The sequence below is a fragment of the Podarcis cretensis genome (genome assembly GCF_951804945.1).
Source record: "Podarcis cretensis genome assembly, chromosome: 13".
Lineage (NCBI taxonomy): Eukaryota > Metazoa > Chordata > Lepidosauria > Squamata > Lacertidae > Podarcis > Podarcis cretensis.
In genome coordinates this window covers 22,256,029-22,273,352 of record NC_137182.1, presented here as the reverse complement: position 1 = coordinate 22,273,352, position 17,324 = coordinate 22,256,029, and the positions used below count along the sequence as shown (strand labels likewise).

Genomic DNA, 17,324 nt, shown 5'->3' with positions numbered 1-17,324 from the left:
TGAAAAGATCCTACTCTTAAACATTATTATTTTATTGGAAGTCAATAGCACTTTAAATCAACCAGGTTTCTCTTTCAGGAAACAGATTCAGGTTGGGGCTCCTCTGTGTGAGCTCACACTTAGATTATTGTATTTTTTACTGCCCGGGTGGGGAAAGCTCCTTTGTGGGGGTTTTCTGCCTCAGGTGGCACAATATCTTGACTGGCCTCGGATACACTTTATACCATGATATAGAGGTAGCAGGATGGCAGGGGCACCACCTGCTTTTCTGCCTCAGGTGGCAAAATATTTTGGGCTAGCCCTGTTGGCCTAAAACCCCCCTCCATATAACCACATTGAAGTGTAGAATGAAAGGTTTCTCTTCACAGTTCATTGTATTTCTTTGCAAAGGAGGAGGAGGAGGAAACCCCACTGGCCCAAACATGAGCACGACTTAGAAAGCAATTAAAAGCTTGGCAAAGGTGTCTCTCCCCTCTCTCTCCTCGTTTTGTTCCACCTGTCAGAATGCTTTATGGGGTTAATACCTACGGCTTTGTCAACAGGAGTCGTGTTAATAGCAAGCACATTTAGATGGGCCTAATGCAGAACATGTGTCCTCCCCCGAGAGTGATAATCTGTGGGGAAGGGAGGTCCTGGACTCTTAGGGAAAACCCAAAGCTGAAGTGTGGGGCAGGATGCAATCCTGCTCCCCAAAAAAGCTGGTGGTGAAATGGATGTTACATTTTTTTACACGCTGTTGAGAAGTGGATTTTTTGTGTGTGTGTGTGTGTGTGTGTGAGAGAGAGAGAGAGAGAGAGAGAGAGAGAGAGAGACTGAAGAGGCAATGCTTACTCACTTTTTACCTTCCTTGCTTAAGAAGACCTTCCTTTATTTACACAGCCTGTTGCACTTCCAGGACTTAATTTCTGCCAGCGGGGAGCACTGGAACCTATTTTCAATGTGAGAGTCCAGCTCTGGAATTGAGGCAATCCTTTATTTTTTTTTTTTATTTGACAGGTGGAGATCTCTCTCTCTCTCCACCTGATCTGAGAGAGAGAGAAACTGGTGCCATCCAGTTGTTGTTGTTGTACTCCAGATCCCATCAGCCCCAGCCATTGTGGCCAAAGGTCAGGGATGATGGGAGTTGTGCTTAGGGATGGGTGAATCCACCAGTTCTGGTTTCTTGCAGTTTCTCATCTTTTCCAGTCACAAATCCAGCTCCCCACATTTCCATGTCAGTTTGTGACCCCCCCCCCACTTAAGTCCTTGTGAAAATTCTTTAGCATTTTAAGGCAAATTTCTGATAAAATACAAGCTTGTGTGCAATTTTGCCTGATAGACACATGTTTGCACAGCTGTCTTTCCTTAAAACAATAACAATGTATGTTATTTTCACTTATATGCCTTTTGACGCCCACTTCCAATCAATACTTGCACTTTTGTGGCTATTATTCGGTTGGATTGCAAAATTCGAAAAAGTGTGCGTTTTGAAGGATGGATGTGTCTTGGTTTGCCCATTGGTTTGGAGAGTGCAAACCAAGTCGGTTGGCCTTTTAATGTGGACTGAACTGAATTCCTCTCCAGTCCCTAGCTGTAGTCCAACAGGATCTGGAGGACAGTAGCCTCCCCACCCTTGATCTCATTGGCCTTTTCTCATAAAGAGATCCAAGCTGGCAAACAGAATCATTTCATAGAAGTCAAGATAGAATTAACAAAAAAGTATCAAAACAAATAAAGGACAGAGAACGGAGTTGGTGCTGAGCATGTGCAGAGTGTTCACTCCCTCATTGCTGAGCAACAGCAGCCTGGTCCGGTCTCCCCACCCCACACACCTTGGTGCCTGATATTCCTGGTTCAGGACCACCCTGGACACAAAATGACCCCTTACCTCGCTGGTCCTTAGTTGATCAAGCATGGTCAAGTCGACCATCCATCTGTGTTTTGTAGGCTGTATGTTTTGAAGAGAAGTCATGGGTCAGTGGTAGAGCACACACTTTGCACTCAGAAGTTCTATGGTTCAATCCCCAGTACTTCCTGTTAGAAGGGTTCTTCCTTAAGTAACAGTGCTGGAAGAAACCCCCGCCTGAAACATTGAGAAAGCTTTTGACAGAGTAGACTAGCCTACCCTTGATGTTCCTGGACTACAACTCCCAGCTCCCCTGACCATTAGCTGTGCTGTCTGGGGCTGATGGCTGTTGTAGTCCAAATATTTAGAGGCCACTGACTTGGGGATGGCTGCATTAGACTATACTGTCAGACTCAGGATAAAACACCTTTCTGTATCAACACACCTGAGCTTAGGAGCAGAACGCCAGGGTCAAAGGATATGACTTCCAAGCAGGAATAAACTTAGAAAGGAAGCACTGGAGAGCTCCAACAGAGGAGCTGAGCCTGGGCAGGGACTGCAGCCTAGTGTCCCTGCTTTTATTGACCAAAAAGGGAACAGGTCTGCCATTACTTCTACTCCATGTTTATCATGCTGGCTGCTCGTTTTTCAGGACTACTACTGAATCAGCTCAATGTGTATAGTGGGGCATACAGTTAGCAAGGAATACTGTAGCTTGAGAAATCAATTGGCTGTCAGGGCTCGTCCAGACTTCCTTTCGTGCACATTTCCAGGTTTTAAAGCTCTGTACCTGAGTGGTTTTGTAAAAGGAGCCTGGTACTTTCCCCAGGAAAACCCACATTCTGCCACTGAATTGGAGCAAATGGCAGTCAGATTTCCCGCAGATTGCCGTTCACACTGTTTTAGTGATAGAGCGCAGCTTTTCCCAGGGAAAGAGTCGGAACAACAACAACAACAACAAAAACAACAGCAACAACAACAACCTCTCAGACACAGAGCTTTAAAGTGCAGATCTGTGCCTACAAAGCCCAGGGTAAAAGGAAGCCTGGGTGAACACTCAGTTTCAACACAAGGCCAATTATTAGCTAATTCCATCCCACCTGAAATTTCTGTTACCCACCTGCCTAGCTGGATACAGTACTTACTGCAGGCATTCCCCAAACTGTTAGCTTGCAGAGGGACTTTGGTGTGCCGTGAGATTCCTCTTAGCAAGCTTCCAGAAAAATACTTAAGTAACTCTTAGTCCCGTCCTCCCCTCCTCTCCAAGCCCAAAACACCCATCCTGATTTCTGACTGGATCCTGGGATGTCCTGCTTTTTTGGTCCAGCGCTCTGGCACGAGTTAGCTGGTTTGCACCCGAGTACTGAACCCAAGAGGGACGCGGGTGGCGCTGTGGGTTAAACCACAGAACCTAGGGCTTGCTGATCAGAAGGTCGGCGGTTCAAATCCCCGCCATGGGGTGAGCTCTCGTTGCTCGGTCCCTGCTCCTGCCAACCTAGCAGTTCGAAAGGACGTCAAAGTGCAAGTAGATAAATAGGTACCACTCCAGTGGGAAGGTAAACGGCGTTTCCATGCACTGCTCTGGTTTGCCAGAAGCGGCTTAGTCATGCTGGCCACATGACCCGGAAACTGTATGCTGGCTCCCTCAGCCAATAAAGCGAGATGAGTGCCGCAACCCCATAGTTGGCCATGACTGGACCTAATGGTCAGGGGTCCCTTTACCTTTATCTTTACTGAACCCAAAGAAGCTAGAGGTTTTTTTTAAATCTCAAACTTTTACACCAATCAGCTGCCCCCCACAAGAGTTTGAGACCGGAAAAACGAGCGTCCCGATTTTGATCAATGGCATGTTGGAGGTTATGGAGTTCTAAGAGCGAGACCCTGGCCTGACAAGCCGCTGCGCTCCGAAAAAGGCAGCAAGCCAATATATAACTAAGTTTTAAAGCACCTGCTCTTCTCCCGAAAGAATTAACTCAGCTCTGCTGCAGACTTTACCTCTGCTCCACCCTAGAGGTTGCCTGCCTAACCACACGGCTCCTTGGACGTATTACTGCCTTGCTTGGAAAAGGGTAATATTTATTCGTAAGCTAACTGCTACTCCCGAGAGGCAGAAGATGCATCTAAATCCTCCCAGCACCAGATTATAAAGCACTTTAAAGTATACATTTTCAATTATTGGGCCTCTGGATTCCTGGGAAGATAATGTCCCTTCTGACGTTATGCGCTTCTCCGGAAGAATTGTGGGGAAGCAGGTCTGCAGTCAGTAAATCTATTAGCAGCATCGTCTGGCTTTATGACGAGACAAATTGCTTGGGAGATGGTGCATAAATCTTTCTCTTAGGCTGCAGTCTCCCCCCCCCCCTCCTCCACTTACCAATTGAATTCAATAGCACTTACTTCAGAGTAGACAGGGCTGCCTTGTCTGTAGACTTGCAAGGCTTACCTTGGCCTATTCAGTTTCAATCCTTTTGACTTTGTGGACCAGCCCTTGCAAGTCCTTAGGCATCAAGTCTAAGAAAACCTTGCAAGTTTTCTTAGGCATCAAGTAGGGAGTTGGACTAGCTGATCCTTCCCTTCCAACTCTAAGATTCTATGAAGTATTTAAGGCTTGAAAATGTTCACATGCTTATTTTTTTTTAAAAAAATGTCTAGATACTTACAAAGCTAAACCCTTAAGTACAGTGGTGCCTCGCAAGACAAAATTAATCCGTTCCGCGAGTCTCTTCGTCTAGCGGTTTTTTCGTCTTGCGAAGCAAGCCCATTGACGGCTTAGTGGATTAGCGCTATTAGTGGCTTAGCGGCTTTTAGCGGCTTTTAGCGGCTTATTGGCTTAGCGGATCAGCTGATAAGCGGCTTAGCGGCTTAGAAAAAGGGGACGGGGGAAGGAAAAAAACCCGCAGGAACTCGCAAGACATTTTCGTCTTGCGAAGCAAACCCATAGGGAAATTCGTTTTGCGAAGCGCCTCCAAAACGGAAAACCCTTTCGTCTAGCGGGTTTTCCGTCTTGCGAGGCGTTCGTCTTGCGGGGCACCACTGTATCGCTGACAAATCCAAAGGCAATAAAAGCTTGCTGAATTCTATACTTGTTGGTAAACGAGTAACACACATCTTCTGCTTGCCTCTCGCCACAGGGCTCTGCGTGGGCCAAGGAGACCTGCCCTACCGAGAAGTACACCGTCAGTGGAGAATGCTGCAAAGCCTGTAACGTCGGAGAAGGCGTTGCCCAGCCCTGCGGGATGAACCAAACCGTCTGTGAACCATGCCTGGACAGTAAGTAACACACAAGCATCCTTTGCCCATCTCTGGAAAGTGTGCATGACCTCGTTGCTTAAAATCACCGCCCCGAAAGGGCGATCAAGAGTCAGACACAGGAAATTCCACAAATTATTATTTTCTTTATTTATTCAATTTATATACCACCCTTTATCAAAAGATCCCAGGGCTGTGTACAACATTAAAAACACACGAGACAGAACATCAATAATAAAAACATAATAAAAAGCATACTGACCGACAAATAAATAAATGGTTAATAACAGTCCTCTGCTTTAAACAGTAAACGATGAAATTCAGTACATGGGAGTGCTACCTGTTCCAAGCAAATTTTGCTTATTAAAAATAAATATATTGAGATGACTGGTGAATGCTGATATTCACACACACACCCAAATCATCTGGGGTGGATCTGTGTTCACATATTTGAAGAACATTCAAAATCTCAAAGCACCCCAACTTAAGTATTCCACAGAATTTATCACCTGAGATCAAGTCAGACATGTGCTGTTCTGCACTTATCCTGCTCACAGGTTTCCCACAGGCATGTGGTTGGCCACTGTGAGAACAGGATGTTGGACTAGAAGGGCCATTGGCTGGATCCAGCAGGCTCTACTTGGGCACTTCCTGGTTGTCCACCCAGCTGAGTATAGTCCACACTGACCAACAGTAACTTCCCAGGCTTTCCCAGATTTACCTGGAAGAGCAGAGGAGTAACTTGGCTCCCATGCACCCTTGGCAAGGAGCTGGATTAGCATCCCCCCACCTTAAAAAAAAAAAGGGACGCGGGTGTCGCTGTGGGTTAAACCACAGAGCCTAGGGCTTGCCGATCAGAAGGTTGGCGGTTCGAATCCCCGCGACGGGGTGAGCTCCTGTTGCTCAGTCCCTGCTCCTGCCAACCTAGCAGTTCGAAAGCACGTCAAAGTGCAAGTAGGTAAATAGGTACCGCTCCCGCGGAAAGGTAAACGGCGTTTCCGTGCGCTGCTCTGGTTCGCCAGAAGCGGCTTTGTCATGCTGGCCACATGACCTGGAAGCTGTCCGCCGGCTCCCTCAGCCAATAAAGCGAGATAAGCGCCGCAACCCCAGAGTCGTCCGCGACTGGACCTAATGATCGGGGTCCCTTTACCTTTACCTTAAAAAAAGGACCACTTTACCACACTCCTTTGTGCTGTGGTGCAGCATGCGGGGGAGAGGAGGGCTGTAACCCCGGGCACAGAAAATGCCCTCACAACCCAGTGCCCTCACAACAGGTTCCCTCAGCGAGGCCACATGGCTGTCACCTTCCTGAGCTGCGGGGAGGCATGCCACACCCGGGCTAGGCCTTCAGAACTGCAGCAGTGCTTCCTTCTTGTAGTGGCCGGTGAAGGGATGCCTGGTCCTGGGTGCGACTCCCGCCCGGCCAAACCGGGAATTCTCCTGGCCTGCGCCGGTCCTTCCCCAGGGCCTATCTCCTGGTGTGTGACCTTGGGCGAGGAGCACAGAGAGGAGAACCACCCCCTCGGTCAGGACCAGCTGGTGCCCACCCACATTGCGCAGCCAAGGAGAGGTGGCCGGAGATGGACTGCAGTTGGAGTCTCGGCCTGCTCTCTGCCCCCCTCCTCCTAGGCCTGCTGCCAAGCCCACCAAGGAGCACCAGGGAGCTTGCCGAGCTGAGAGGGCCAACATGGCAACCTGCAGGTGATCATGAGGAGTGGCTGCCATGGGGCGCAGCGAAGTCTTCCTGTTGCCTCCTGTGCAATGCCCACAAGGAGGCTTGGGGGCACAATCCTTGTCCCGGGCACTGCCAACGCATGCTATGCCACTAACGGGAAGCTTCTCCTGTGCTTGACCTCACTGTGACACATTTCCACACATACACAGTGGTACCTCCGGTTAAGAACTTAATTTGTTCTGGAGGTCTGTTCTTAACCTGAAACTGTTCTTAACCTGAGGTACCACTTTAGCTAATGGGGCCTCCTGCTGCCGCTGCGCCGCTGCCGCATGATTTCTGTTCTCATCCTGAAGCAAAGTTCTTAACCCAAGGTACTATTTCTGGGTAAGCGGAGTCTGTAACCTGAAGCGTCTGTAACCCAAGGTACCACTTTATATGTCATACACTCCATAGTTTGATAGGTGTGTTTTTGAAGGGGGGTGTCCCCTTTCTCTAGTCCTGCACCCCGCTGGGGGCTGGTTTCACCATCCCCTAGGTACGCCTCAGTGGTGGAGATGTTGGGAATTGGACATGGGCTCGTTTGCATGCAAATCAAATGCTCTGCTATTGAGCTACAGCTGTTCGCCAGTCGACAGCCTTTTGTGGACGGAACAATATCTTTGATTAGAGCCCTGAACTGCTGTACCACTTGCTCAGATTTCCTTTTTTAAGGTTGAGAGTAAAGGGGACTCGGCAGCAAGCGGCAGCTTTAAGATGCAAATATTTCTACATTAACAGCTCAGATGGCATTTCACAGAATGAGATTTTGCTGCTGGCAGTAGCTTCTCTTCGAACACTGCATGCCGATTGCATACTCTCCAATGTTTTTCCAATGAAAATAGGGATGTGCTGTTAATAATAATAATAATAATAATAATAATAATAATAATAATACCCTGCCCATCTAATTGGGCTGCCCCAGCCACTCTGGGTGGCTTCCAACATATATAAAAACACAATAAAACATTAAATATTAAATATCACTTTCCCTATATAGTGCTGCCTATATAGGTTGTATCTTGTTGGCTCGGGGGTCACATAACTCCAAACCCTCTGACATTTCTCCGATAAAAAAGGGACGCCCTAAGGAAAAGTGGGACATTCCGGGATCAAATCAGAAACTGGGATGGCTTCTGTAAATCTGGGACTGTCCCTGGGAAATAGGGGGACACTTGGAGGATCTGTGATTCCAGGGTGTCTCTGGACAAGAGAGACGGGAGCTCCTAAGCCCTCGAAAGCACCAAGTGCCCCTGGCAGGGGAGCAACACAAAGGTCTGGTTCTGCTCCACACAGCACTGGTTAAAAATAAACTAAAAATAACATTCCCATGCAAAATCAATGGCTGCTACTTAACCTCAGCAGAGAATGGCAGCAGAGAGGCTGGGTATCAAATACCAGGCTGATAATCTGACCTTGGAAGACTTGCTGCATTGGCATTTGGCAGGGCAAGAAGGAAGGAAGGAAGGAAGGAAGGAAGGAAGGAAGGAAGGAAGGAAAGCTACTGTGCTGCTTTTCAGAAAAAGGAAGCAAGCCTGCAAACTTTCATTACTGCCCAAGGTGCTCTCAAGGCTCTGGGCCTTGTGAGGAGTCTTGGCCCAGGGCTGATTGGTTCACCTGCATCTTGCATGCTACCAGATTCATTATCTATATCTATCTATCATCTATCTATCATCTATCATCTAACTATCATCTATCTATCTATCTATCTATCTATCTATCTATCTATCTATCTATCATCTATCATCTATCATCTATCATCTATCTATCTATCTATATCTATCTATCTATCTATCTATCTATCTATCTATCTATCTATCTATCTATCATCTATACGTACATGATTTGCAGACATGTGCTGGCAGAATTGGATGCAAAGCCAGGAGGGCAGCAGGTCCCCTGGGGGATTTCGGCTGAAAGCGGACACTGTGGATAGGGCAAATCAATAAAGAAGAATAAGCACACAGCTGTGAGAGACAAAAAAGGCCTTCTTCCAGATGAGTCAGTCCTCCGAGCACCAAACTAGGCCCTCAGTGGCACCTGAGATTTATTTGGGAGTGCTTAGGCATACCTCCAGCCTGTTTTCCTGTGTTGCAACTACCACTAGGAAAGGGGGAGAAGTTTGTTCATTCGCACCTCCCGATTCAGTACCACAGGCATGGCAGACCCTCCAAGTGTCCCTATTTTCCAGGGACAGTCCTGGGTTTACAGAAGCCGTCCTGGTTTCTGATTTGACCCTGGAATGTCCCGCTTTTCCTTAGAACGTCCCTATTTCCTCAGAGAAATTTTGGAGGGCATGGTAAAGGTAAAGGGACCCCTGAACATTAGGTCCAGTTGCAGACAACTCTGGGGTTACAGCGATCATCTCACTTTACTGGCTGAGGGAGCTGGTGTACAGCTTCTGGGTCATGTGGCCAGCATGACTAAGCCACTTCTGGCGAACCAGAGCAGTGCACAGAAACACCATTTACCTTCCCGCCAGAGAGGTACCTATTTATCTACTTGCACTTTGACGTGCTTTCCAACTGCTAGGTTGGCAGGAGCAGGGACCGAGCAACAGGAGCTCACTCCATCATGGGGATTCGAACCGCCGACCTTCTGATCGGCAAGCCCTAGGCTCTGTGGTTTAACCCACAGCGCCACCCACGTCCCTGGAGGGTATGGTAGGACACCCCTATTTTCCAATCTTTAGTAAATGTTGGCAATTATTTTTCTCTGATTAAACATGTCACCTTCACCATCACAGCTAAGGGGGCGTGACAGGTAGTAGATCTAATAGGCTTCAAATTACAAGAGGATGGGTTTAGGTGGAACATAAGGAGAAATGCCTTAATAGTAAGAGCAGTTCAAACTTAGAATCAATTATTTGTGGGGTGGCGGGAACCTCTTTGCTGCAGACCTTCCAGCTGAGGCCAGACAGCCATCTCTTGGGCATTCTTTAGCTTTAGCTTTCCTGCCGGAAGTTGGACTTGGTCTCCTGCAAGACCTCCTTCAAGTCAATAGTTTTATACATCATAGTACAGGGTGTCAGCAAAACCAGTACAGAACTAACGACAAGAAGGTCTGAAGCATAAAAAATCTTCAGGATTCTGGTACAGATAGGGATGTGAAAAGACATTATTTTCTACTCTGCCACAACCAGCACCGTTTCTGTTCTGCTGCACTTCATCTTTCCCCAAAACAATGCTATTTGGCTCCCTTTTCTCTCTGAACCAGATTTAATAATGTAATTACTTCGGTTATCATTACTTGCTTCTACACCATCCGTTACAAGGGGCATTGGGGTAGGGAATATCGTTAATAACATATTGCTTGCATCCTGAAAAATATAGTTGTACCTTGGATCCTGAACGCCTTACAAGTCGAATGTTTTGGCTCCTGAATGCCGCAAACCGGGAAGTGAGTGTTCCGGTTTGCAAATGTTCTTTGGAACCCGAACGTCCGACATGACTTCTGCAGCTTCCGATTGGCTGCAGGAGCTTCGCTGTTTCGCAGTTTCGCTGTGTTCTGTTAGTTTCTGTTGGAAGCTGCCCAGAGAGGCTGGAGCAACCCAGTCAAATAGGCGGGGTAATAAATTATTATTATAAGCGAACTTCTAGTTCATATAAAAACACAAGAAAACGTCAAACATTACAAACTTCCCGATACAGGGCTGCCTTCAGATGTCTTCTGAAAGTTGTGTAGTTCTTTATCTCCTTGACATCTGATGGGAGGGAGTTCCACAGAGAGGGTGCCACTACCGAGAAGGCCCTCTGCCTTGTTCCCTGTAACCTCGTTTCTGGTAGTGAGGGAACCACCAGAAGGCCCTCAGAGCTGGATTTCAGTGCCTGGGCTGAACAATGAGGGTGGAGATGATCCTTCAGGTAGCTGCAGTTGCCTCCTTATGCCCTAATCCAGCAAATGAAATGCACACTTAGAAACAAACTCCTGCAGGAGGGGGTTTCCTGGAGTGGGTTTGCAGAAGCCTCTTGCCTTGGGGTGGTGGTGAAATGGCTGCATGGAGTCACCCACGTGCGCAGCTTCAGAGGCATTGCTGGGCCTGTCTGGTTTGCATTCTGGGGGACACATTCCTTCCTATCCACCCCCAACCTCATATTCCAGGACGTTGCAGCAGAGTGGAGACATTTCCTCTCTCATCTGGGATCTCCGTTTGGGGAGATGGGAGGGAAGAAGGCTTACAGCAGGCAGATTTACGGTTTGTCTACCTCGTTGAAAACTACCACACTGTGCATATGTGTTTAGCTCCGCTAAGCTGCCTGTGGGTGGTTTGTGGGCATAAACACATGCGCTCCTGTTTTATGTTACCGTGCAGAAGCCTGACCTTGCGACACCCTTGCGCATCTGCGCTGCTCCGCCGGTCTGTTTCCGTTGTTGGGTTGCAAGATCAGAGCCTTTGGCTCGGGTCCCAGTGCTGCAGAGTCCCCTTCCCTTAAAAGAAAAAGACAAATAAAAAGGCAACGGTAAACTTCAGTGAAGAAATAATTCTGGGGTTTCCCCTGTGTGAGATCAACATGGTAAAAGAGGGAGCAAAGGGAACTGCGTTGGAGGAGGAGGAGGAGGAGGAGGGAGGGAGGGAGGGAGGAGGAGGAGGAGGAGGAGGAGGAGAAGAAGAAGAAGAAGAAGAAGAAGAAGAAGAAGAAGAAGAAGAAGAAGAAGAAGAAGAAGAAGAAGAAGAAGAAATAATAATTCATGGTCAGGCAAAATCTTTGTTAGAAGGTCCAGCTCTGAGGGCCTTCTGGCGTTTCCCTCGCTGCAAGAAGTGAGGCTACATGGAACCAGGCAGAGGGCCTTCTCGGTAGTGGTGCCCACCCTGTGGAACACCCTCCCACCAGATGTCAAAGAGAAAAACAACTACCAAACTTATAAAGACATCTGAAGGCAGCCCTGTTTAGGGAAGCTTTTAATGTTTAATAGGTTATTGTATTTTAGTGTTTTGTTGGAAGCCGCCCAGAGTGGCTGGGGAAACCCAGCCAGATGGGCGGGGTATAAATAACAAATTATTATTATTATTATTATTATTATTATTATTATTATTATTATTATTATTATTATTATTACTACCAACCAATAAAATGAAATAAAAATCACAAAATAGTGTTGAAGTTCACCACTACTCTGCGCACGTTGCAACTCGTCAATGTCCCATTGCTGGCAGCGGTTGGATTTATTAATATGTAGCTGTCTCCTCTTGGCATCCATCTGCTTTCTGAATGCTTCCCCTCTCGCTCCAGGCCGCCGCGGAGACAGTGCCCATTTGGCCCAGCCACCTCCCTCCCGCAAACCTGCTGTCTTCTCCCCTCCTCTGCACCAGTCTAATGGTCGCCATCAATAATTCAGCCTGATGGAAGGATCCACCTGGGTTAATGGGAGCTGTTTGCTCCAGCCGCTGAGTTGGCGCTGGATGTAAAACCATGGTTCTCCCAGAGACTGGAGCAGGCGGCTTCAGGTTCTCACGTCACATTGGCAAGGGGCAGCAGGCAGCGGCCTAAGTGGAGGTTGGCCCATTGGGGCAAATCATAGAATCGTGGAATTGCCGAGTTGGAAAGGACCCAAAGGATCATCTGGTTCAAGCCCTTGCCGTGCAGGAATAGGCAGCTGTCCCATAGGGGGATGGAACCTGAAACCTTGGCATTATCGGCACCACGCTCTAACCAACTGAGCTATGGGGCACTGTCAAGGCTCTGTCAAGGCTTTGGCAAAGCCTCCCCTGGTTGCAGCAATAGCAGAGAAAACAAGGCAGAGTCCTTTTTAATGAGTTCATTCAATCCTAATAGTGAGAGACAAAAGAAGACAACAAGCCTTAATACAGTGGTACCTTGGGTTAAGAACTTACAGTGGTACCTCAGGTTAAGTACTTAATTCGTTCCGGAGGTCCATTCTTAACCTGAAACTGTTCTTAACCTGAAGCACCATTTTAGCTAATGGGGCCTCCTGCTGCTGCCGCGCCGCCGGAGCACAATTTCTTTTCTCATCCTGATGCAAAGTTCTTAACCTGAAGCACTATTTCTGGGTTAGCGGAGTCTGTAACCTGAAGCGTATGTAACCTGAAGCATATGTAACCCAAGGTATCACTGTAATTCGTTCCGGAGGTCCATTCTTAGCCTGAAACCGTACTTAACCTGAGATACCACTTTAGCTAATGGGGCCTCCTGCTGCAACCACGTGATTTCTGTTCTCATCCTGAAGCGAAGTTCTTAACCCGAGGTACTATTTCTGGGTTAGCGGAGTCTGTAACCTGAAGCGTCTGTAACATGAAGCGTCTGTAACCTGAGGTACCACTGTAATGGCGTTGCTCCAAACTGGGCTCCTCCTCCCTCCTTCATAGCAACAGCATCTTCCCTTACGGTGGCCACTCGTGGTCAAATGTCTCTGATAACTTAGTTCTTGCACTGTTCTGGGAAAAGGGGGTGGGTCAGAAAACTCTCCAGTGACAACGTGTCATCTGGCTGCCCTGCCACAGTCCCCCCCCCTAACACTTCCCAACTTTTCTGTTCATCTAACTCTCCCTCAAACCCCTCAAAGCCCTGCTGTAAACCAGCGCTGCCTCCCTCTTCTCCTGCACCATTGGGAGAAAGGGGATGGGGTATGATCTCCACCATTCCTCCTCCATCTTGCCCTCTTGAGTCCAAGCCCTGAAAGGTACTGTTCCCTCAAGCACAGTTGGCCCATAGCTGTCAACTTTCAGATTTGAAAAGAAGGGATCAGCAGCCTCGAAAAGAAGGGATCAGCAGCCTCACCTGTCCCCGAGACAGTCTACGGGATATCTAACAATCCGGGATAGCAGCGGGAAGCAGCAGGAAACTGTGCTGGAATAAGGGAATTTCCCGAAAATAAGGGAAGGTTGACAGCTATGAGTCAGCCCTCAGTCAGGTATCACCTGCCTGCCTCCTTAAATACAACTCCTAGGAGCCAATTCCTAGGGGCCGAGGCGTCTTCGGCCCCCCATAAAATATTTGAGCCTCCCCCCAAGTTGATGGACATTGCCATTCAAATGGTGCGTGTGCACTGCGTCATGTGATTGATTATGCAGGACGGGCTTACCTGGGTCCCCCCAATATTTTATTCAAGTTGGCACCCTTGGCATTGTCTGTCAGCCTCCTTCTTTTCAGCCTCACTGTTGCCTTTGTAGAATTCAGCAGGGAGGAGGAGGACGACGAAGCCGGAATTAGTTGGCTCGGCCTATTACTGTCTCTGTCTCGGCCTGCCACTGGCTTTTGCTCCAGTGACTGTTAGCCTCCATGCCATCCATCTTCCCACTCCCAGCTGGGCACCAGCCTCCACTGGTAATTTTTGTTGGCATCCGTCTGTCTTGGGAGACAATGGAAGAGTGCGTTTTCAGGGCTAAGGTCAAACTGTTGGAAAGTTACAGCACCTGCTGTGCATGTAGAGATGGATGCTGATTTCACAGAAATCAGAGAATCATAGAGCTTGCCAAGTGCTCCCTCCAACACGATACCACCAGCCATTGACAAACTGACAGCCATTGACAAATCCAACCCTCAGACCTCCGCAACTTGCCTGGGCTACCAACCTGCCTATATCTCCATTCTTCAGTTCCCTCTTTGTCTCCCCTGGACTCTCTGCCTAGGCTGTGTGGGAATGTTGTGGATAGTGGGAGAGGATATATTGATTAAAAATTATCCTTCCTCACTCACGCTAGTGAGTCAGTAGCAGAGTACATTCCCCTGTATATTGCAGAAAGCTAGTTAGTAGATTCATTAGAATCTCTTGAGTTAAGCTATGGGTAGGCAAACTAAGGCCCAGGGGCCGGATCAGGCCCAATCTCCTTCTAAATCCGGCCCGCGGACAGTCCAGGGGATCAGCATGTTTTTTCATGAGTAGAATGTGTCCTTTTATTTAAAATGCATTTCTGGGTTATTTGTGGGGCATAGGAATTCATTCATTTTTCTTCTTCAAAATATAGTCCGGCCCTGCACAAGGTCTGAGGGACAGTGGACCGGCCCCCTGCTGATGAAGTTTGCTGACCCCTGAGTTAAGCAATCCAGTCTGGCTTGTCCAGATTTGGATTCCTGGTAAACCCCCTTGGTTCCTTCTAAAAAAAGAATAAAGACACAACAGTCTTCTCTTAAATGTAATAAGAGGTTTACTTACATTCAGTTCACGGTATGATTCTGAAAGTAGACTTTAGCCTGTAGTTACAGAAGGGAGTGTGGGTTCATCCTATATGGGGATTGAGCCCATGGGCTGCTGGCTGAGAGCCAGCACACAGCAAAGGCATCAAGATGGTATAAAGCGAAGAAGGGTCAAGAGAGAAGGGAAGGTGGCTGTGGGACTAGCTCTTTTATGGGGTCTTCCAGGGTCTCGCTCATCTCCTTGGTCACATGCAGGAAGAGGATGCTCCAGACCAGGTGTGACAGGAAGTCCTCCTGGCTGGAGTAACATCCCCCTGTGTGTCCACTCTAGGCAAACAGGAAATGTTGTACTTGACTGCTACAGTGATGTTACATCCCACAGGCTGCTCACCTACCCACATCCCATCCCTCCAAGTTATCACCGCCTGAGGGTGGTCCCAGGGCAGGTTACAACAACTAAAACACAAAAGAGCCTCATAGAGAGGGTCAAGACCTTGGCACCACTTGGCCAGTGTTGCTTCTTCTAGTGGTAGTGGACTCCTAAGAATATCCAGCAGATGCCTTTCCCAGATTGTGCTACTTGATCCTTGGAGATATCAGGATTTGAATCTGGGGCCTTCAGCTCCACCACCAAGGAATCAGTCCTTCCCCAAGAAGGCTGAAGTCTCCGCTAACATTTCTTTTTTCAGTGCTCAAGTCTCTTAACGTTTCAAAACATCCCTTCTGCTATTTAACCTTAATACTCCTTCCTGCAATTTAGATCTATTACTTTTGCTTCCTTCCCGCCCCGCCCCCCGAGTTAACAAGGGGGATTTGGGGAGGCGGGAGTTTGCCCGAGAGGCCGGTGACAAAGGCTACTGCTTCATTGATAGTGACAGCAAAGGGCAAGTTTAAATGAGAGCGTGGTGTGTTTTGATGGAGGCATTCAATCTGAAGAGTGGCTTTTTGCGTCCTGCCATTCAGAAGGAAAATGGCTATTTCCCAAGAACGTCCTCAAGAGATCACACAGCTGATGAAAGATTAATAGGGTGCAATGGGAGGGAGAGGGGGTGTGTGGAGGAGCTGGATGGCTGCAAAATCATGGCGGAAGGAATCAATGAAAAAAACACCCTTTGGCTTGCATTTATCAGCGAACCCACCAATTTTGCACTTTCTGAAACAGTACGCCAGCTGAAATGAGTTTCTGCGAATTTTGCAGTGCAGATCGCCAGCCACGTAATGGGTAGGAAAAATGCATGTAGCAGGGTAAAGCGGGCATAAAAATGCACATATTTGTGAAAAAAGCATAAGAAAATGGAAATATTGGGCAAAATGGCACACAGAGGTGTGCATATTAGAGGTGTAGGGCTGTGTCTAGATGCTAGGAGACGATATATTTATTAGCTATTATCCTCCCTCCCTCATGTTTGTGAGTTCAGCAGAGTGCATCTCTTTGCAGCTTAAAAGGGAAGCTTAGATAGGCTAGTTTTAGCCTTTTAGTTTAAGTAATCCAGAATGCTTTAAGGCAGACTGGATTCTCCTGGTTTTGCCCGCCCCCCTTTCTTCCCCTTGAAGCACAAATCACACAAACAGTCCTGTAAAAGGTAAGAATAACATTTGCTCCCTCAGAGTTCCTGTTGCAGAATAACAGAGACGGCAGGTTTGCTCAGGCAGGCTTAAAATGGCAATTCAGTTGCAAAGGCATGCTTAAGTCTAGCTTAAGATGGAGTCTGAGCTGTAGTTTTGTTTTTCATTCACAAACTGATGTGGGAATGTGGAGGGCTGAACTTGAGAGTGGGCAAATGGAGAGGAACTGAAATGTGCAGATTTGCCTAGCCCTAGGCTCAATCCCACACCTGAAAGTAAATCAAGAAATGAATTAAGAGCGTTTTTGGGAGGGGGCGATTTAAGCCTGGCACTGTGGGTTAAACCACAGAGCCTAGGACTTGCCAATCAGAAGGTTGGCGGTTCGAATCCCCACGACGGGGTGAGCTCCTGTTGCTCGGTCCCTGCTCCTGCCCACCCAGCAGTTCAAAAGCACGTCAAAGTGCAAGTAGATAAATAGGTACCACTCTGGCGGGAAGGTAAACGGCGTTTCCATGCGCTGCTCTGGTTCACCAGAAGCGGCTTAGTCATGCTGGCCACATGACCCGGAAGCTGTACGCCGGCTCCCTCGGCTAATAAAGCGAGATGAGCGGCACAACCCCAGAGTCGGTCACGACTGGACCTAATGGTCAGGGGTCCCTTTACCTTTACCTTTTACAGTCACTGTGCAACCTGGTTACACGAAGGGGCATTTCTTCAGATAGCCAGCACTTGTGTGTTCCTGCATCAATCTGAAACAAGTTCTCCTTCTCTAGACGCCTTTGGCCAATGATGGTGAGGGTGATCGCGCAGAGAAAAAAGCAGGCCAGGAAATTTGGGACATGAAGCAGGGCACAGAAAGATTGATTTCCACACACTATTT

At 47.9% G+C, this 17,324-nt stretch overlaps 1 protein-coding gene and 1 long non-coding RNA gene across 2 annotated transcripts in view; both read left to right on the top strand.

Moving 5' to 3' along the window:
- LOC307201141 overlaps positions 1-17,324 on the top strand; it is a 394,453-nt gene that overhangs the window by 82,569 nt on the left and 294,560 nt on the right. The window lies entirely within an intron of this gene.
- Positions 1-17,324, top strand: part of NGFR (nerve growth factor receptor) — a 63,055-nt gene that overhangs the window by 18,145 nt on the left and 27,586 nt on the right. The window contains exon 2 of the mRNA XM_079949821.1: positions 4,957-5,095. Within this exon, the coding sequence (XP_079805947.1) occupies positions 4,957-5,095 (139 nt within the window). The remainder of the gene's footprint in view (positions 1-4,956; positions 5,096-17,324) is intronic.